The sequence below is a fragment of the Phacochoerus africanus genome, chromosome X (genome assembly GCF_016906955.1).
Source record: "Phacochoerus africanus isolate WHEZ1 chromosome X, ROS_Pafr_v1, whole genome shotgun sequence".
NCBI lineage: Eukaryota > Metazoa > Chordata > Mammalia > Artiodactyla > Suidae > Phacochoerus > Phacochoerus africanus.
In genome coordinates, this window is record NC_062560.1 from 115,340,950 (window position 1) to 115,361,903 (window position 20,954).

Consider the following 20,954-nt stretch of genomic DNA (forward strand, 5'->3'; position numbering starts at 1 on the left):
GATCAGCACTGTTTCTGACCTAACAATCCAAGGCCAAGGTTGTAAGGTCTTAGTCTTGAATGTGCACTAGTTAATGTCTTCAGTGGGAAAGCTCCCTCCTATCTCAGGAGTTCAGCGTTGGTTTCCATGGGTACAGCAGTCTATGTTGTTAAAGCCTTTGTAGATTTCACTTCTGTGTTTGGCTGAAACTTCTTGGACCTTAAGAGCTACTAGGCTTCCAGAATATGTAAGGTTCATTAGAGAAAATAGTATTTTACATTTTATAGAATCCGTTCTCCATTTTTTCCATTCTATTATGCTTTTCTTTAAACACTCTAAATAGCAACCAGCCCTAAATCAGACTTTCATTGTTGTTATTTGTCTTATCTCTCTTTACTGTTCAAATCCCTTTCTTACAATTTCTGTGTTGTTATTGTAGGTAATTGAAAATACACCGAGATAATGTAATAATGATTATTCCTTCAGAGAGGACCTGGCATTTGTTGAGCAGCTACTATGTGCTGGGCATTGTGCTAACTGCATTTTACATATTCATCTAATCACAGTTGCTCCATTTTACAAGTGAGGAAATAGAGGCTTAAAAAGTTTCTAAGTTATTCAAGGACTTAAAAACCATTGGTGGACAGAGGAGCTTCCAGTCTCACCTGATTTCTCGTAGACAGCTGCATCAAGAAGTGAGGGTGGTCCATTTTGGAAGGATTAAACTCCTTTTTTTTTTTCCTCAAGAGCTTGTAAATGGAAGACTCTTCTTTATTTTACTAAGAACAGAACTAAATGTAAGATAATTTAGGAAAATAAGACTCTTAGGTGGAATCTCGATATTTAAGTAGAATCAGTTCTCTTCCCTGGTTGCCTGCCACACAAACCAAACGAAATACCCATTGTTGCTACCCGCCCCCCAGAAAACCCCACACAAACCTACCTACTCACATCAAGTCCAATCCACCTCACCGGCTTTGCAAGCTCTCTGGCCCCATCTTGCCTGTCCTGTAGCATAGTTTGGCATTTAATTGTATATATTACTTATGAGACTTAGGTTAACTCTTGTCACTGTTACTGTTTTTCGGTGCAGGGGGGCCTCTTTGCAAACAGAGACTGGAATTTAAGTTTCTCTTAACTCCCCCCAATTTTGAGGATACTAATACAGTCCTTTAGGTTTAAGATTCATGATTCATACAGGATTAGACTTGACTTTGAGTTCTTGCACCATCGTTCAAGTTCCTTAACCTTTCTAAGCCTCAGTTTCCTCATTTATAACCTGTGTGATAGAATCTACCTCCCAAGGTTGTTGTAAGGATTCAGGGAGCTAATATCTGTAAAGCTCTAGGCACAGCATTTCACACGTACCTTTTACTCATTCATTCGATAACTACTGATTGAGCACCAACCATATGCCAGGTGCTGTGTTAAGCTCTAACTTAGTGTTTCTCAACTTAGTGTTTCTCCCCCCGACTCAGGAACATTTGGCAATGTCTGGACAATGTCAGACACTCATTTTTGACGGTCACAAAATCAAGAGAGGGTGCTACTACTGGCATCTCGTTGGCAGAGGCCAAGGGTGCTGCTAGACACCCTAGAGTGCACAGCACAGCCCCCACGACAGAGAATGATCTAGGCCAAAATGTTGATAATGTGAAGGTTAAGAGACCCTGGTCTGGAGAGGTATGGTGGTGGTAATTAGATAGAAAAAGTCCCTGGTCTCATAAAGTCTATACGTTAGTGGGAAAAGACAGATAGTAAACTCGTAAGCAAATAAATGATGATGACAATTTTAGATCGTATTAAATGCTCTGATGGCAAACAAGGTACTATGATGGTAGCTGAGGATAGAGTGTATTTTATAGGTAGAGATCAAGAAAGGTTGGATTTGAGCTCAGTCTACCTGAATGACGAGACAGTGCTAGTTAAACAGTGAGCAGGAAGAAGAGTGGTCCACAGAGGAATGAGCAAGTGCAAAGGCCCTGAGGCAGGAATAGGCTTAGCCTGTTAAATGGAAAAGGAAAAAAAGCCCACCTAGCTGGAATATCGTGATCAACAGGTAGTGGGAAATGAGGTGGGCAGGGGTTGGCAAACATCTCCCGCAAAGGGCCAGAGAGTAGAAATTGTAGGCTTGGAAGGCCACATGGTCTCTGCCTCAGCTCCTCACCTCTAGCATGGAAGCTCCCATAGACAGTACGCCAATTGGCTGCCATGACTGTGTTCCCACAAGACTATTCACAGAAGCAGGAGGTTCACCGGTTGTGGCCTGTGGGGCTGTGGGTTGTGTACCCCCTGCTGTTGGGTCTTGTAGGATGCGGTGAGGAGTTTGGGTTTTTATTTATTTATTTATTTATTTATTTGATAATGATATTTTGTAATTTTTTCTATTATAGCTGGCATATGGAGGTTCCCAGGCTAGGAGTCTAATCAGAGCTACAGCTGCCGGCCTACACCACAGCTCACGGCAACGCCGGATCCTTAACCCACTGAGCGAGGCCAGGTGATCGAACCCACAACCTCATGGTTCTTAGTCGGATTCATTTCCACTGAGCCACGACAGGAACTCCGAGTTTGGATTTTTAAATCCAGCCACAATCTTGAAGGATTTGAAAGCAAGAGAGTGACATGATCTGTTGTGGGGACAGTGGCTCCTCCGTGAGTCAGAGCCAGCCAGCTCTTCCTACATCCTTTCGCATGGTTTGTGACAGTCGCATTTGGCTCCGGGTCGTTTACCACACATACTTTACATTTCTCTCATCTCTGAGCCTTTGCTCATACTGTTGCCTCTGTCTGGAATTCTCTTTCACTCCCAGGAAATGACACAGCTCAAAGGCCTTCCTTCTCCCCACTTCTATCGGAACCACTCTTCCACTTGCGTAACACAGGGTCTCACTGTTGTGGCACTTATCTCAGCCTTGTAAGGATTTAGCGAGTGGTAACGAGGTGTCAGACGCTCTTTTTGAGTCTTTGGACACCTTTTCTGGGTTAATCCTTGCAGCACCTCTGTGTGGTGGACATCACTCCCAGTTTCCAGGTTCATAGGGCTGCATAACTGAGTTCACACAGCTTGAAAGGAGCTGAGGTCAGACTGGAAGCCAGCTCTCCCTGATGGCAGAGCCCTGGGGGATCACAGTCCCGTTGTGTCTGTCTCCCCACTGGTCCGTGAGCTCGTTGAGGGCAGGGCTGTGTCTAAGTCACGTCTATGCCGTGTGTTTAGCACAGTGCCTGGCGGGTAATGACTGCTCTGCTACACATCCACTGCGCTGCCTCGGCCTCCAGCCGTGTTCCCCCTGAGAATCACCAAGTCGCTGCCTGCCAGACCACTAGGTGTCACTTTAGATACACGAATGTGGTTAGAGTTTCCCATGGCTGAGAAGCTGTTGGAGACCTTTTGGCCATTTTAAGGAAGAAATGAGTGTGTGTGTATTGGGGGGGGGGCGGGATTCTGAATCTAGTCATGGCCATGTGTTTTCACATATTGGATTGTGATTCACTTGCCTTCCAGATGAGGTCTTGCAGCGCTTCCTTCCCTTCGGTGGTATTCATATTCTGGGATGCTCCTGCTACAGCTTCCCATCCTGCTGTGTGTTCTGTGTTGTCTGTAGTAGTGACCTTAATTGATAAACGTTTGAGCGCCTGTTGTGTGTCAGGTACTGTGCTAGACTCTGGGGAGACAGAGCTGACCTGGGACCTGGCCTTTACCCTCAAGGAGTTCACAGTCTGTTTGGGGAGACTGACCGGTAAATAATTATACTCTACTGTGCTCAGTATGATGATGGAGGGACCTAGGAGGTGCTGTAAAAGCACAGAGGAAAAATGATTCTGCCTGAAAGGGTCATAGCATGGCTCATTGGGAACTCGACAAAGGAATAGAACGAGCTAAGGGCCAGTGCATTTCACGTAGAGGGCACAGCATGAGCAAAGGCGAGGAGGCTCCGGAGAGGACAGGACCTGGGGAGAGCCTCGGTCGAGGCTGGCTGACATGGGGTGTGTGGTAGAGAAGGGGGGTGGGGGCAGGCTGGAGCGGCGGGGCTTGCTCGTTTGAATGCCACGCAGAGGACTTGAGCCTTGATCCTGTGAGTGGCAAGCCCCTCTCGAGGCTTTTGTCAAGGCAATAAGCTGGTGAGTCCTGTGCTTCAGACGCCCACCTCGAGGTTAGAGGCAGTTGCTCCAGTTGCTCCAGACCCCATCTGTCAGAAGGAGGCTCGAGCCTGAGCCACTGGAATGGACAGGAGAGAAGATCTGAGGAGCAGTTTAGAGAACGAATGAATAGAGTTGCCGAGCGCTCGCGTCGAGGTGATAGAGGAGTCAAAACGAGCTTCTTCATGATGAAGTTGTTCCCTGGGTAGAGAAAGCAGGAATTTGAAGCAGATAAAGAGGAATTATGAAGAACCAAGGCTGATGTCTACCCATTAGTTTCTGGAAAAAAAGCCCTGGAATTGGACCCTCTCTTCAGTCATCATAACAGAATGTTGCCAGGAGAGCTGAGGGGCCTGCAGACAGGCAGCTCCCTCCTGGCACTGCGGTGGGCCAGTCTTGTCTTGGGACCTACCCGTAGTTGCTCCTCAGCAGCGAGGGCAGTGCTGCTCTCCCTGACTCTTGCTCGCAGTGGACTGAGAGTCAGAGACGACAAGGCGGTCTTTCTGAAACTGGTAAGTGGGGTTGGATTGCAGGAGGAGAATGTTAGCAGAGCCTGCTTGCCTTAGGATCCAAGCTGTTGCTAAGGAAAGTGGCAGGAGCCAAAGCACCAGCCGCCATGTAGCAGCGCGGAAACCTTAACCGTTCTGGAGCTTCTGCGTTGAGAAAACGGGCTGCCTGACAGTGTGTGAATAGACCCTTTTTTTGGCTTTGAGATCTCATTTGCTTTCTGTGTTTCTCCCTCAGGGTTGGTGTTGATTCAGACCAAGAACATTTGGTAAATATGCGTTTGTGTTGTCTCTGGCGTTTCTGTTGAATGTGCGGTCGCTGGGAGAGAAAACTCATCTACTGTAGACTGCGTGCCACTATTATTTAGATCCTGTCTTGTTTGCATCAGCTTTTCACTGACATCATTCCTGGCTTTTCTCACTGCTCAGCAGAGACAAAACTGAATTTTAGGCAACATGTGGTGATCCAGGGTGACAGCTCTCCTATCTGTGGGCCAACCTGGGCTTTGAGCACAGCCGAGAGCAGTTCCTTCAGTGCTCCTGGGTTTTCAAGTGCCTGCCCTGGCACAGGCAGCCTTTTTCCACTTTGGTTTGCGCATAAAGGCTTGTCTCTGATGTCAGCCCCACTCCAGCTGCTCTTCCTGTGGAACTTTCAAATTGGATGACCAGCAGCTGCCCTTGAGAACTGCCTGGAAGCTTTGGAGTCTTCAGCCAGTCTTCCCGCCTGTTCAGCTTTCTTAGCCTAAGCCTCAGCCCTGCCCACGTTTCCTGGCTTATTTACCTCCATGTGTCACTTTCTCGGTTGGTTCTCTGAGCTTGAGCCTGTAGACGAATGCAGTGTAACCCAGTGCCTTCCCTCGACTGACCACCCTTTTCTGATTTTTCCCTCTGCTTTATTTTGTGGGGGTGGCACTCGCGGCATATGGGAGTTCCTCTGCCAGGGATCCAACCCGAGCCTGAAGTTGCGACCTGCACCACAGCTGCAGCGATGCCAGGTCCTCAACCCACTGCGCCTCAGGGGAGCATCCTCCCTCGGCTTCTTAATGCTTTCTGAGCAGCATCACTGAATATGTCCCTCTGCCCCAGACGTGATGTGGGGAATCACAGAAATTAGGGTTTTGAAGATGAAAAGCATCACTTTCAAAAGACAGTTCTTTTTCTTGTCTGAAACAAGCCCTAGTCTGTTTTTTTTGTTTGTTTTTTTGTTTTTTTTGTTTTGTCTTTTTGTCTTTTTTAGGGCCACACCTTGGCATATGGAAGTTCCCAGGATAGGGGTCGAATGGGAGCTACAGCTGCTGGCCTACACCACAGCCACAGCAATGCCAGATCCTCAACCCACTGAGCGAGGCCGGGAATCAAACCCACGTCTTCATGGATACTAGTCCAGTTCATTAACCACTGAGCCATGATGGGAACTCCCAGGCCTAGTCTATTTGTCTTCAGGGTGTAGTTCAGGAAAAAACCCATTTAGCAGATTCATTTCCTATATGTTCATTTTGCCAGCTGTTGAGTCATGAGTATGTATGTGACATAGTACTTGCCTCTTTTGTGGTCAGAACCTGAAAGTATAATTTCATGGGCTTGAAATACTTGTGCAAACCAGGCTTAGATAAATTCCATAAGGCTGAGCTGCTGGGATAGCTTCCAAGGGGTAATAGCCCCTCAGCGTCTCCACCCTCACGTCCAAACAAGAAGAGCTATCAAATGGCTCACCAGACAGATGCTTGATCACCATCTGCATGCGTCTCCACCTGCTCTGTCACCCCTGTCACCACAGGGGAGAAATGGAAATGGAGTGAGAGGGGGACAGTCAGGTGCTGAGTACTGGCTGTAACATCCAGAAAAAAAAATACCATTTTTACTTTGCCCTCAAAGCTGTATGGATGCCCTGGCTGAGCATATTGTTTACTCAGTACTTCGGGTATCCATCCGGGAAGCACAGAGGAGGATTATAATAGGTATGGAGATGGGGGGGGGGGAGACAGGTGTTTTTGTGGTGAGAAGATCGAGGGATTTATAGATTCATTGCTCTTCAGAAAGCGGAGACGTACCAGCCAACACCTCCTGGTGTGAGAGGAAAATTGGGTGCTTCTTGGCTCTTATAAGCCCACCCGGTGCTCTTAAACATTGCGTGTGGGCATGTGTGCTGCTGCATGTTGAGAGGAAGATTCATTTATTTCAAGAATCAGGAAGAGCAGGAACCCAAACCCAGAATCAGAACTCTGCACTCTTTGAAATTCATGGAACCATAGACCATTCATGCTGGAAAGAGCCTTTAAGTCACATTGCATCCATGAAAAAACTCAGGCCAGGAGAGGGAAGGGCCCAGCCAGGTCATGTCAGAGCCAGACGGGCCAGACTGACCACACCGTATTACACATAGGGACCCACTTTAGGCTTTTGGAAGCTGTCTATGCAGAGGCCTGCTTGCTCTGCATGTTTTCCCTCCGGCCAGTCCAGCTCACCATGGACTTTCCCTGTTTGCTTGCCTTTTGTTAGTGTCTAAGAATAATAGTGGCAGCTTTGAAAATGCCAGTTACTTTTGGGGCCCATGACAGCTCTTAAAGACTGGGATGTCGATGTGATGTTTTCTACTTAAGGTATAGTTCACATTGTGGGTGTAAACCTTTGAGATTTAGGGGTGAATTATCCCACATGGGTTTTTTTAAATCCCCCAGTGGGCTCATAAATCTGCAAGCAGCCTGAGTAACGGAAGTGTTTGGAAAAACACTTCAGTTTCTTATTCCCAAGCTGCAGTATACAAGCTAGTACATTTCTTTTTTTGTCTTTTGTTTTGTTTTGTTTTTAGGGCCACACCCGCGGCATATAGAGGTTCCCAGGCTAGAGGTCAAATCAGAGGTACAGCTGTCGGCCTACGCTAGAGCCACAGCCATGCCAGATCCGGGCTGTGTCTGTGACCTACACCCCAGCTCACGGCAACGCTGGATCCTTAGCCCACTGAGCAAGGCCAGGGATCAAACGCACAACCTCATGGTTCCTAGTCGGATTTGTTTCTGCTGTGCCACGACAGGAACTGCAGCTAGTACATTTCTGATGTTACCCGTGTGGGAGAGGATCTCAGATGTGGTAGGTGATATTTCTGAGTCTACAGAGAAGTGATTCTTAAATGTGTTTTTATCTTTGTGTATGTATTGATTTATTATCTGTTTGCAGGGTATTCCTGAAAGTGAAAGAAGAACCACCAAAGCAGAGAGTGCCTGGCTTTTCCGGATATGGTACAACTTTGATCATAAGTATCCTTGAGAAAAAAATTGGTAGTGTGGACACGGACAATTTCAGTTTTTTTGTTTGTTTGTTTGTCTTTTTAGGGCTGTACCTGAGACATATGGAAGTTCCCAGGCTAGGGGTTGAATTGGAGCTACAGCTGCCGGCCCACACCACAGCCACTGCACTGTGGGATCCGAGCCTCGTCTATGACCTATGCCAGATCCTTAACCCACGGAGCAAGGCTAGGGATCAAACCCGCATCCTCATGGATACTCGTTGGATTCGTTTCCACTGCGCCACAGCGGGAACTCCAACAATTACAAGTTAATGGAACAACTGTTTTGACTACCCTCGTCCTGAGCTGAGACGTAAAAGCAGTCATTGGTCCTCCCTTTCCTCTGCAGTGCAGCGGAGAAGGTTACTAACGGAAACCCATGAAACCAGTAGGGACTGCTTCCTGCAGATCCTGGCTGCGTGCAGGGCCTCGGGAGCCCTTGTGAGAGCCTTGCTTTGATATATAGGTTTATTTATCAAGCACACTCTAATATTTATTGTCCTTTAGCTAATTCAATGAATGCCACAAAAAGTATTTGTTGGTTCTTGTCAGTGTTCTTGCTAGGGCAGAAGAGGAAGGGCTGCCTTAGGAAAAAACCATGAGAAAGAAATGCAGCAGTGCTGGAGACCACAGTGAGCCTTTTTTCTGTGGCCTTTCCAGAGACTGGGAGATTCTGCTCTCCACTCAGAGTGCCAGTGCTTCATTGTTTTTACCGGATTCCTTTCTGGTCCTATTGCAACAGTCTTCTTCAGAGCGCTCCTTTAGGTCGGGTTACAGATAGTAACCTGTTTAAATCATGCCTTTTGAAAAGCATTTTATCACTCGCCATTTATTAATTTCCTCTTTGAAAATTGAAGTAGAAAAAGGGACCATGGAGTTCTTTCTAGCTGAGACTTGTCAGTAAATGAATCAAACCCTGGTTTATGTTCCATTGAAGCAGATTTGGGACAACCATGTAAAATGTTTTTTCCTTGCTTTTGACTTTCTCATCAAAACCTTCTATGTTTAAGAAAAATACATGTGACACTTATCATTAGAAACTACTACTTTATTCTCTTTGCTAGAATTTTACATTCGCTTTTTGCAAGAACTCAAGATTAGATTAATATATGAAAACATGAATGCCGCATATCTCTGGTATTAAGACTCCCTTTAGAGAGAGAGAGATGCTGCCTCTTTAAAATTGTTGAATAATTATGTCATTATTTTTGGCTCCATTATCAGCATTTTGGGTATAAGCCACTCCCATATCTCTTGGGGCTTTTTCATCCCTCTGGTTTAACAAAATTGTTTAGTTTTTCCTGCCTAAAATGTTTTGTGCATTTTCTGCATAATATACAAAGTAACTAAATGATACTAATGTAGCAAAAGAGTAGAATAATTTTTCTATGTATTCTTACAGAAGTAAACACCAAGAATTGTTTGACTCAGTATTATTAGCCTCAGACTTGGTAAATTTGATTCCTAGTGCCCTGGTAGAACTAAGCATTCATCATTCCAGATTTCAGTTCCTTTGTGCAGCCAGATTGTTCTAATTGAAATGTAACTTGACTATAGTAATGTATACAAATCTTAAGCTTACAACTTGATGAATTTTGTCTTATGTATACTCCTGTGTGCCTGCCACCAATATAGAGAGAGCATTTCAAGCACCCTAGAAGACACCACCTTCCCTGCAGTCAGTACTGCCTTCCTGAAGGCCTGCCCCATCCCAGCCAAAAAGGCAGCCCTATTCTCATTTCTAGCGGCATGGATTAGTTTCACCTGTTTTTTTATCTTCATATAAGTGGAATCATATATCATGTATTACTTTGTTTTCCTTCTTTCTTTTTTGCTTTGTGGGTTTTTTTGTTTGTTTGCTTTTTTAGGGCCGCACATGCAGCATACGGACAATCCCAGGCTAGGGGTTGAATTGGAGCTGCAGCTGCGACCTATGCCACAGCCACAGCAACACTAGATCTGAGCCGCATCTGCGACCTACACCATAGCTCATGGCAACACCGGATTCTTAACCCACTGAGTGAGGCTGGGGATTGAACCTGCGTCCTTGTGGATACTAGTCAGGTTCGTTACCGCTGAGCCACGACGGGAACTCCCTCTTTTTGCTTCTTTCGCTTAGCACTGTGCTAAGTGCTGCCTATACAAGAAACTCATTCTCTCTTTTTTTTTTTTTCTTTTTTCCCCCTTTTATTTTTTTCTTTTTAGGGCCACACCTGCAGGATATGGAAGTTCCCAGGCTAGAAGTCCATTCAGAGCTGCAACTGCTGGCCTACGCCACAGCTACAGCAATGCCAGATCCAAGCCTTGTCTGTGACCTACACCACAGCTCAAGGCAACACTGAATCCTTAACTCATTGAGCGAGGCCAGGGATCAAACCCACATCCTCATGGATACTGGTCAGGTTCATTACCATTGAGCTACAGCAGGAACTCTCAGAAATTCATTCTTTTATCATTGCTGTGTAGTGTTCCATAGTATGAATATACTACAGGGTTTGGAGGGTTTTGTTTTTTTGTATTGTTTGGGGGTTTGGGTTTTTTTGGTCAACCATTCTATTGTTGATAAACGTTGAGGTTGTCTCCAGCCTTTGACGATTACAAGTAAAGCCGAACATTGATATGTGCATCTTTTGATGAACATAGGCACTCATTTCTCTTGGGTGTATACCTAGGAGTGGAATTTGGAATAAGCATATGTTTAGCTGTAATAGACGGTGCCATCCAGTTTTCGGAGGTGGTTGTGACCAGTTTACACCCCACCAGCAAGTTAAGTTGTCCCACATCTCCTCCAAAACTTGCTGTTTGTCAGCCTTTTAAATTTTAGCCATTTCAGTGGGTGTGTGGGGATGTGATTTAATTTGCGGTTCTCTGATGAGCAGTGAGGTTGAGCATCCTTTCATGTGTTTATTGGCCATTTGGATATCCTCCTTTATGAAGTGTATCTAGTCAGTTCTTTTTCTCGTTATTTAATTGAGCTGCCTTTTCTTTTTTCTTACTGACTTGTAGTTCTTTCTGTATTCCTGAATTGAGTTCTTTGTGGGTTATATGTATTGTGAATATCTCCTCCCAATTTGTAGCAGATCTTTTCAATTTCTTAATCCTGTCTTTTGAGGAACAGAAATTCTTCATTTTAATGAAGTTTATTTTATTAATCTTTTCCTTTGTGGTTAGTGCTTTTTGTGTCTTAGGAAACCTTTTGTATCCCAAGGTCACGAAGATATTTTCCTATATCTTTTTTTTTCCTTCTATATATTTCCTATTTCCTACTTTTCTCGAAAAGTGTGATTGTTTTAGCTATCACATTTAAGTCCTTAGTCCTTTACAAATTAATTTTTGCACATGGTGTGAGATATGGGTCAAGACCTACTTTTTTTATTTGAGTATTCAGTTGACCCAGCACCATTTATTGGAACTGCCATCCTTACCTCACTGTATTGCAGTAGAACTTTTGTTGTAAATTACTTGGCCATGTCAGTCGGGAGGAGGGGGTCTCTTTCTGGACTCTGTTTTCTATTTGTCTGTTTCTATATCAATACCACACTCTTGTAATGACTGTACGTTGTATGTAATAAGTCTTGCTATCCAGTAGGGAGCGTCTATAATTTTGTTGTTCTTTAGTATTACCTTGGCTATTTTAAGGTCAAGGGCATTTTCATCTAAATTTTAGAAACAACTTGTCATTTTCCATATACATGTACACACCCGCACACACAACCCCCCGCCCCGGCAATTTTATTGAGTTTGTATTAAGTCTATAGGTGAATTTGGAGACTACTGACATTTTAACAGCCTTGAGTTTTCCAGTCCATGACTGCAGTATATCCCTCCATTTATTTAGATTATCTTTAATTTCTCTCATTAATGTTTTATAGTTTTCAGTGATAGGTCTTGAACATGTTTCATTATATTTTTCTCTATTTCGTATTTTTGATGCTATCGTAAATGGTATGTATTTCATTTTATTTTCTACATTTTTGCTCTTAATATATAGATGTACAATTGGGTTTTATATATAGACCTTGTATCCAGAAATCTTAAGTTCACTTACTATTTCTAATAGTTTTTGATTCTTTTGATTTTCTGTACAATCAAGTGAATGTTAATGTTTTATTTTTTCTTTTCCAGTATCTCGTATTTCTTTTTTATGTCTCATTATACTGGCTGGACCTTTCCAGTACAATGTCGAATGTAAGTGATGGTAGTGGACATTCTTGTCTTATTCCTGACCTCAGAGGGAAATTTTTCAATTTTTTTTTGTCTTTTTGTCTTTTTAGGGCTGCCCATGGCATATGGAGGTTCATAGGCTAGGGGTCCAATTGGAGCTGCAGTTGTTGGCCTACACCACAGCTACAGCAACGCAGGATCCGAGCCGCGTCTGCAACCTACACCACAGCTCATGGCATCACCAGATCCTTAACCCACTGAGTGAGTCCAGGGATCAAACCCGAAACCTCATGGTTCCTAGTCAGATTCATTTCTGCTGTGCCATGAGGGGAACTCCACATTTTTCAATATTTTATCATTAAGTATGATGTTAGTAGGAGTTTCTGTTGTGGCCCAGTGGGTTAAGGACCCAGTGTAGTTTCTGTGAGGATGAGGGTTTGATCCCTGGCCTCACTCAGTGAGTTAAGGATCTGGTGTTGCTGCAAGCTGCAGCATAGGCTGCAACTGCATACAGCTGCAGCTCCAATTCAGCCCCTGGCCTGGGAACTTCTATCTGCCACAGGTGCAGCTATAAAAAGAAGCAGGAAAAAAAAGTAGGATGTTAGCTGTAGGTTTTTGAGATATCTTTGATCAGTTTGAGAATATTCCCTTCTATTTCTAGTCTGCTGAGAGATTTTTATCATGAATAGGTAGGTATTGAATAGTATCAGATGCTTTTTCTGCATCAGTCGAGGTCATATGCTTACTTTTTTCTCCTTTAGTGTGTTATTTCGCTGGTTTTCATCAATTATTTGAATGTTAAACCAGTCTTACATTGCTGTAACAAATCCTTCTTGACCATGATATGCTTGTTTCTCGCTGTGTATGTCACTGGATTTATTTTGCTAATGTTTTGTATCTGATTTTTGTGTCTATTTTCATGAGAGATACTGACAGACGATTTTTTTTCTTGTAATATCCTTGTCAAGTCTCTGTAACGAGATTGTGCTAGTTTTATAAAATGAGTAGGGAATAATTTTTCTCTTTTTCTGGAGGTGTTTGTATAAGATTGGTGTTATTTCTTCCTTAAGTACTAGGAAGATTGTGACCAGTGAAGCTATCTGGACCTGGAGCTTTTTGTATGAGGTTTTTAGTTTCTTTAATAGATGTAGGACTATTCAGATTTTCTTTTGTCAGTATTTGGTAAGTTTTGTTTTTTTAAGAACTTTGTTCTTATAGAGTTAAATACCAAGACTTATTAGCCTTAATACTACCCCCATTAAGTACCACTCAATTAAGATCTTGTAGTTTCTGTACTTGATGCACTAGTAGAATGCACCATTCCAGATTTTCAGTGGTTTTGTGTGGCAAGATTTTTTATGAACTATGTAAGTGTGTTTATACTGAGTACTTTAATCTTGGGGTGTGTAAATACCAGAATGTATGTAAATGTCTCTGACCTCCTCATTTTCAGTTGGGACTGGCCTTCAGGTTGCAGTTTTAGAAAGTAGGGAATGTGCATATGTGTCTTTCTCCCTGTCACTGCTTTTGCTTTTGAGTCCCTCTTTTTTTCTTCTAAGTATCATATATTATTGCATCTGTTTTTATTTTTATTTTTGGAGAATGAAGGAATACTGAAATGAGATTTTGATACATAATTTTAAAAATGTTTTTAGAACTGAATTTCCTTTGATACTAAAGTTTCAACTCATTGAAGAGACCAGCTGCATCCACAATAGGTAATTAAAACCATTTGTAGTACTGTATTCTACCGCTGGAGTACTCCTTCAGTCTCTTTTCAGACTCTTCCCCTGCTTTACGTTCTTCGGCATCGCCTCCTTCAGTGCTGAATTGAGAGCGATTTCGTCTTCCTCTTGGCTTTAGTGAAATCGGAAAGGCAGTAGGATGTAGTGGAAAGGGCACAGGATTTGGAATCAGACCAATCGGGGTTTGAGTGTTGGCCCTCTGTTTGCTTAATTGTGTAGCCAAGTCTGGCTTCGGTGAGCCTGAGTTTCCCTGTTTGTGCAATAGAGATAATAGTGAAACCTCCTCCCGTTGCTGTCTCACTGACATGATGCGGACAGCGTTTGCTCTCTGAAGTCGTAGGTACACTGTGAACGGTGATTGGTATCACAGGAGTTGTTCTTTTCAATTGGTGAAGAAAGGGCCGCAGCCTTTCCTTAACCAGCACAGCTATCTGAAGCCTCTGCTGACGCACAGTGGGCCTCCTCTTACGACAACCCTTCCTGCCTGCTGTGGACCGATTGCGAGATGCCTAACCAGCCCCCAGGCTTATGAAGTAAGTTGGTTTTATCCAGAACCTAAGTTCTTCATTACGTTAAATTTATCTGCTCTCTGGATGGGTTACTGGTTTTTTGTTTTGTTTTGCTTTGCTTGTTTTTAAGATATAAAATCTGGAATTTCTGTCGTGGCTCAGTGGTTAACGAATCCAACAAGGAACCATGATGTTGTGGGTTCAATCCCTGGCCTCGCTCAGTGGGTTAAGGATCCAGTGTTGCCATGAGCTGTGGTGTAGGTCGCAGATGTGGCTTGGATCTGGCATTGCTGTGGCTGTGGCGTAGGCCGGTGGCTACAGCTCCAATTAGACCCTAGCCTGGGAACCTCCATATGCCGTGGGTGTGGCCCTAGAAAAGACAAAAAGACAAAAAAGATACAAAAATCCATGAATGGAAACCTAAGCATATTTTGTTCTGCTGGTAAGTGGACTGAAATCTGTAATTATATACCACAGCTTTTGAAACATCATTTGAAAACGGATATAAAATAGTACCTCATCTTTTTTTTTCTTTTTTTTTTTTTTTTTTGCTTTTTAGGCGTATGGAAGTTCCTAGGTTAGGGGTCAGATCAGAGCTGTAGCTGCTGGGCAGGCTACACCACAGCCACAGCAACACGGGCTCTGAGCTGCATCTGTGACCTGCACCACAGCTCACGGCCACTCTGGATCCTTAACCCTCTGAGCAAGGCCAGGGATCAAACCTGTGTCCTCCCGCGTTGCCCAGGCTCCCCTGTCGGACCCAGTGCCCATGCCCTCTTTACCCTACTAGCCCCCATGGCTCTGGGCAGAGGGGTCAGCCAGCTTTGTCAGTTAAGTCAGTGAGACCTGGCTCGTGGATTCCGGAGAGCCACTCGCTCTCCCCCAAAACCAGAAGAGCTCCATGATGCCTGTGGGTCCTGTGCAGTATAGCGCGATACAACACTGTGGTATGGGCCGCCGTAACAGCACCACAATCTGAACGGCTTAGCAATGGAAATGCCCCGTTTCACAGCCTGGAGGCTGGAAGGCTGAGGTCAGGCGCCAGCGCCAGCACCAGCAGGCTTGCTTCCTGCCCAGGGCTTTCAGGGAGAACTGGTCGCAGACCTCTGCCCAGCTTCCGGGGGTTCGCTGGCAGTCCTTGGCTTGTAGATGCAGCCCACAGATCTCCGTCTTCATCCGCATGTGGCATTCTGCCTGCGTGCGGGTGTGTGCTTGTGTCTGTGTCTCCAAATTTCCCCTTTTTAGAAGGACACCCACCGGTCGTACTTGATCAGGGCCCAACCAAGGGCCTCATCCTAACTTGATCACCTGCAAAGACCAGATCAGCTCCATTCACAGGTCCTGGGAGTTAGGAATTCAACATCTCTTGGGGGGGAGGGGGTTACAATATAACCTGTAAAAACCATAAAACTTAATTTTTTTTTTTTGTCTTTTTGCCATTTCTTGGGCCGCTCCCACGGCATATGGAGGTTCCCAGGCTAGGGGTCTAATTGGAGCTGTAGCCACCGGCCCACGCCAGAGCCACAGCAAAGCGGGATCCGTGCCGCGTCTGCGACCTACACCACAGCTCACGGCAACGCCGGATCGTTAACCCACTGAGCAAGGCCAGGGATCGAACCCGCAACCTCATGGTTCCTAGTCGGATTCGTTAACCACTGCGCCACGACGGGAACTCCAAAACTTAATTTTTAATGTTACTTTTTGTTACGTTAGCTACTTTTTAAATTATAAAAGTAGAATGCTTGCGGCCAGATGTACAAATATTTTGGAATGGACAGTGAAAAACAAAAGTTGCCCTCTTTCTCTCACCTACATCCCCCAGAGACAGTCTTTATAAGGGTTTAATGTGGATTCCCCTGATAGAGTTTATCTACACGAACTCACATGTGTATAGAGAGAGCTTTGTTATTGTTTTGCACAGATGGGATCGTAACAAGAGTATCGTCCTGCTACTTGCTTTTTTCCCTCAATGATATATTGTGGATGCCTTCCTTTTTGTTGTTGTACAGCGATCATCACAACCCAATTTTATGGCATTTCCATCCCAAACCCCCGGCGCAACCTCCCACCCCCCCAGTGGATGCCTTTCTAAGAGTCCCCGCAGTCCCTTACCATCTCTGTTGGTGGCTGCATAGTGTGGCTTTACCAAGCTTGATGTAATCAGCCTCCTGTGGCTAGACCTTCAAGTTGTTTCCTTTTCTGTTTTTGTTATTATGAACCATGTTTACAGTGAATATTCTTGTATATATAAATTTACCCAAGTATATCAAGTTAGAATAGATTTTAAAGATTGAATTGTTGCATCAAAAGGCATGTGCATTTTAAAATTTGATAGATAATGCCCCAAACCTCAAACTTATTAAAGATGTTAGAAGGTGCTGAAGAGCCCCTGCCGATGTGTAAAGGCGCCACAGAGCTTTGTGAGTGTTGTTGAATTAGGCGATAGACACACACTCCAGACTTACTCTTATAACTAGTGTGAGCAGGAAGGGATTATGACTGGTTGGTGGCATGGGTTTTTTTGCTTTTTCATTCATGTCTTTGAGTATTTAGGCAAATACCTAGCAACAGCAACTTTAAAATTATTTAAAAATTTTTCGTCCAAGTGTCCTTACTCTATTTGACTATTTTAGACAAATTTGAGATTTTCAAGCATACACAGGATAGGAGAGCTGGGTGTAGGATGTTTCTGTCAGTTCTAATTCCCTCTAGGAGTAGTCACAGACTTTTTTTTGCTAAATCAATATGAGTGTTTAGAGTGATTGTTATTCTTTACATTAAAAAAAAATGACTTTCTGATTTTCCAAACAAATATGTTTTCATTCCGATAAAATTTCAGATAGTACAGAAGCATAAAGAAAAAATAGCCCACTGGCAATCCTGTCATGCAGAGCTCACTATCCTCATTGTGTTGAATACCCTTGTAGGTTTTTCTCTGTACACATACATTTATTAATTTACCAAAATAACACTGTATATGCTGGACTATTTAACCCTTTTGTGGAACTTTATTAATTGTACTCTTTTGGCCCAAAGTTTCCATTAGAACCGAGGTTTATTGAGCTGGGTGACCAGTATGTAGTGAGGGTTCAGTCTATGCAGAGAAGGACACTGATTTCTAGGCGTTGTTGATAGAGAAGTGAAAGCTTCATTTATATAAATCCACCCAACAATCGGTTGAACTTACATTTAGTGCGCACTTTCTGTGTGTGCCAGCCTGTCAGGTGATGGAAGGACAGCGGCAGGGTTCCTAGGGCCTGGGGGGTGGGGGAGCAGACCACTGCGTGTGCAGTTATGAGAGAGGCTAAGTGCCCCTCTAGGGAGAGGGCTGAGGACAGGAGGACGCCTAAGCTAGCTCCGGGAGAAAGTGACTTTTAAGCCCAGACCTCAGCAGTAAGTAGGCTCTACTTAACAGGAAGTGGGGACAGGGGACAGGAGGTGAGAGGACGCGGCCGCCCGCAGTTCAGCCTGGGGGCGGCCGGGGTGAGGGAATCAGACTGTAGTGGCAGATGGAGCTGCAGGGTCCAAGCCACACAGGGTCTTTGAAACTGAGGTCAGGACTGTAGACTTTGTACTAAGGGCAGGGTGGTGGAGGGGGCAGCTCCTGCTGCGTTTAAATAGAACATCCTTGAAAATTCTACCACTGGAAATGTTTCCTGACTTGGATAACAATTCTTAAAACTTACTTCCATTTAGAACCAGGAACAGTTGAAAGATGATGACTCCGATCTTATCCTCAATGATGGTGACATTAGTTTGACGTATGGGGATTCTACCGTCAACACCGAATCGGCAACATCCGGAGCCCCGAGGAGGTTTGTGGGAAACAGCTCTGAAGACGCCTTGGATCGGGAGCTCGCACTTGGAGACCACGAACTGGTCATTCGGGGAACACGCCTGGTTCTTCCTATGGATGATTCTGAACCCCCGTTAAATTTGTTAGATAATACGAGACATGGTCCAGCCTAGGCTCACTAATTACTCACTTAAGTGATCTGTAAAATTTGCACATGTGATCATGAAGAAATTCGTACTACCTAAAAAGTCCCAGTGCATGTCTCTGAATGTTTAAGCTATATAAATGCTATTTATATGGCCTCGAAAGACTATAAATACCCTGCACCAGGCAGATTGTGAACAAAATATTCTTTTACGTCCTCTTGGCTGCACTATGTAGACCGGAGCTATTTTAGAAAGTTAATTTCACAGTGATGTCATGTGTTCTTTTAGCTTTATGTCTCAGTTCAAGTGTGCAAGGTGACAGATTGACTCTTATATTTACCTGACACTTAACCAGAGTACCAAGTTCTTGTGATGTGAATTCATTTTGTTTTGTGGGAGGGGAGGGGGAGGGAAGAGGGAGTGTTATTTCTGGGGAGCCCAGGCCGGAGGAGCTCCTGTGTCGGGGAAACTTGGGTTGATTGCTGCTGCCTTCTTCAGTCGTCACTTCTTTCTTTCCTGTTTGTCTGTTGTGGTGCGAGAGGCGGATCTTGCCCCATTCGGGTTGGGGAGTGAAGTGCAAGGCCCTCTCCCCCTCGCAGTGAAAGAGCAGGTTTGGGGGCTTCAGTGCAGTGCTCTTCGGAAAAGCAGGCTGCAGATGACCTCCAAGACTCGGTTTCTTTTCTTGCAGACCAAGACCTTGGAAGGAGTTGCGTGGCGCAGCGCTCTTAGCCAAAGCACAGCTCTTTGGTTCAGAGCCCTTGATTTCCATCTGGAGGGGCAGCGAGGGGCAGAGGCCTGGAGGGGAGGGAGGAGAGTGGCGGTTTCAGAGAGCTCTCTTCCCAACTGTGTAAATATTCTGTACCAGATCAGTTGAAGTAAGAAATTCAGTTGCTGCTTACTTTTTGATTGTGTACTTTATCTGTATAGTAAGCTTTGTGGTCAGAAGTTTTTTTTATATCAATTTAAATTGCTGCTCTTTAGCAGCCAAACAGGAGCAAAATGTAAAATTTTTGAACTTACTGTGTCTAATCGTCCTTCGTTAGTCTGTCATTGATGTGAAAAGTTAATTTATAAACCCATGAGCGCTCCACACTACACCCAAGCCAGTCCTGGGAGAAACAGAAGGCTCCGCGGCGAGCTTACCGCATGGGCCTGGCCTCGCTCCTCTGTGTGCACCGTGTGTCGTTGTCGTTATTTGCGTGTAACTTTTTCATAGGAGATACCTGAGCTGCCATGTTTGTTTTGTTTTCGTCTTTCACAGTTTTCAAGCAAGAGTGCATAACAATTTCCCATTGCATGTTGAGAGTGAAAGCGAGTTCTATTTTGTAAGGCTGAAAATACCCAAAGGTGCATTGAATGCTTAGCAGGGGGGATCCTTTCTGATGTCGATTCTGACCTGTAAGTGTTTCAGAAGAAAAATAGAAACTCTTGTGGGCTTGCCCCCCTCAGGCCTGAATAGCATTGCCTTAAATCTTACCCAATTTGAAAAATGGATTTGTTTACATGATGGTCAAATTGTCCCAAACAAATTATGTATGTATGTTCCCGAAGGTTTCCTTGCTGTGATGCAAACACTCCTTCTGATTTTAAGGGAATTCTAGTGTTGGACCCTTGAGTGGCAGCTCTAACTGTTGGCATTGCCATTTGTCATGTAGTGGTAGCGACTTTCCTGCCATGCAGGAACCCCGTGAAGTGTGCATTTTCTATGATGTGTGCCTCTTCATGCAGTAATAATTTCTTGTCAATGTGTGTTTGAGGGACTTTGAACTTCAGCGTCACTTACCCGTTAAGTCATTCACGTTGTAAAATGTTATACAAGAAATTAACAACTACCTTTTTTTATCCTATCAAGTTACCGAGCTCACTTTGTGAAAATGGCTGTAAATATTTAGCATGACAAATTCAGTAACTCCTCTGTTTCAGCATGCATGAGACTTTCTAGGGAAACCGGTAAAGCTTGAGTCAACTAAATCTGCCTTCGTACTTTATCAAAGGGGAACCAAGTCTGCTGTGCTCAGCTCAGCATCTGGAAGGTTCTCCTCTCCTCTAATCTGTGTGCACATCTCCAAGCAAAGAAGAAAAAAGAGAAAAAACCACCTCTGCTCACACACATCTGTTGGTTTGAGACACCTGGATGAACTTGGATGAGGGACGGTCTGAGTTCCCATCATGCACAAGTACAACTGTTCTTGGACTTGTTTTTCTGTTCTTTGTGGACCCTACATGTTTGAATGACTTGAACGTTGCATCTTTTCAAGTTATTTTCTAAGGTTCCTTGGCGTTTGATCCTAGTTGTCCGTGTTTGGCAGTGTGCTGTTAAAGTAATAGACTTTTAATCTTTATGTATTTTTTTGTTTTCCCTTGGAGTATTTGGACAGATGTTATAGTGGTTTCTTTTAGGAAAATCTGTCATTAAAAAAATTATAGCCTTGCAAAGAACTGCTCACCGTGCTTGAGTAACAGTTTATTCTAGTGAGAAGTCAAGAGGGCCGACTTCATTCGTTTGGGTACCTGTATACCCCCCGGGCAAGGGGAAAGAGTGATGTTTCGGAAAACAACAGACCGAAACCTAGCAGGACATAACCTATGGGGCGGCACATTTTTGGTGCTTATGTGTAAGGCTGGATGCATTTGCTTCTAGTCACAATCGGACCATTTAAGAAATATGACTCTGGAGTTCCCATCA

The 20,954-nt window shown here is 44.3% G+C and overlaps 1 protein-coding gene across 3 annotated transcripts in view; it reads left to right on the top strand.

Annotated features, from left to right (window-relative positions):
* SLC9A6 (solute carrier family 9 member A6) overlaps positions 1-20,707 on the top strand; it is a 56,970-nt gene extending 36,263 nt beyond the window's left edge. For 2 of the 3 annotated variants that reach the window (XM_047764421.1, XM_047764420.1), the window contains 4 exons: positions 4,864-4,894; positions 7,800-7,879; positions 14,245-14,350; positions 18,023-20,707. In XM_047764421.1, the coding sequence (XP_047620377.1) occupies positions 4,864-4,894; positions 7,800-7,879; positions 14,245-14,350; positions 18,023-18,295 (490 nt within the window). In that variant the 3' untranslated portion in view covers positions 18,296-20,707. Of the gene's footprint in view, positions 1-3,629; positions 3,720-4,863; positions 4,895-7,799; positions 7,880-14,244; positions 14,351-18,022 lie in introns of all 3 variants that reach the window. The other variant, XM_047764422.1, reaches the window with a different exon arrangement.
* Positions 20,708-20,954: the final 247 nt, after the last annotated feature.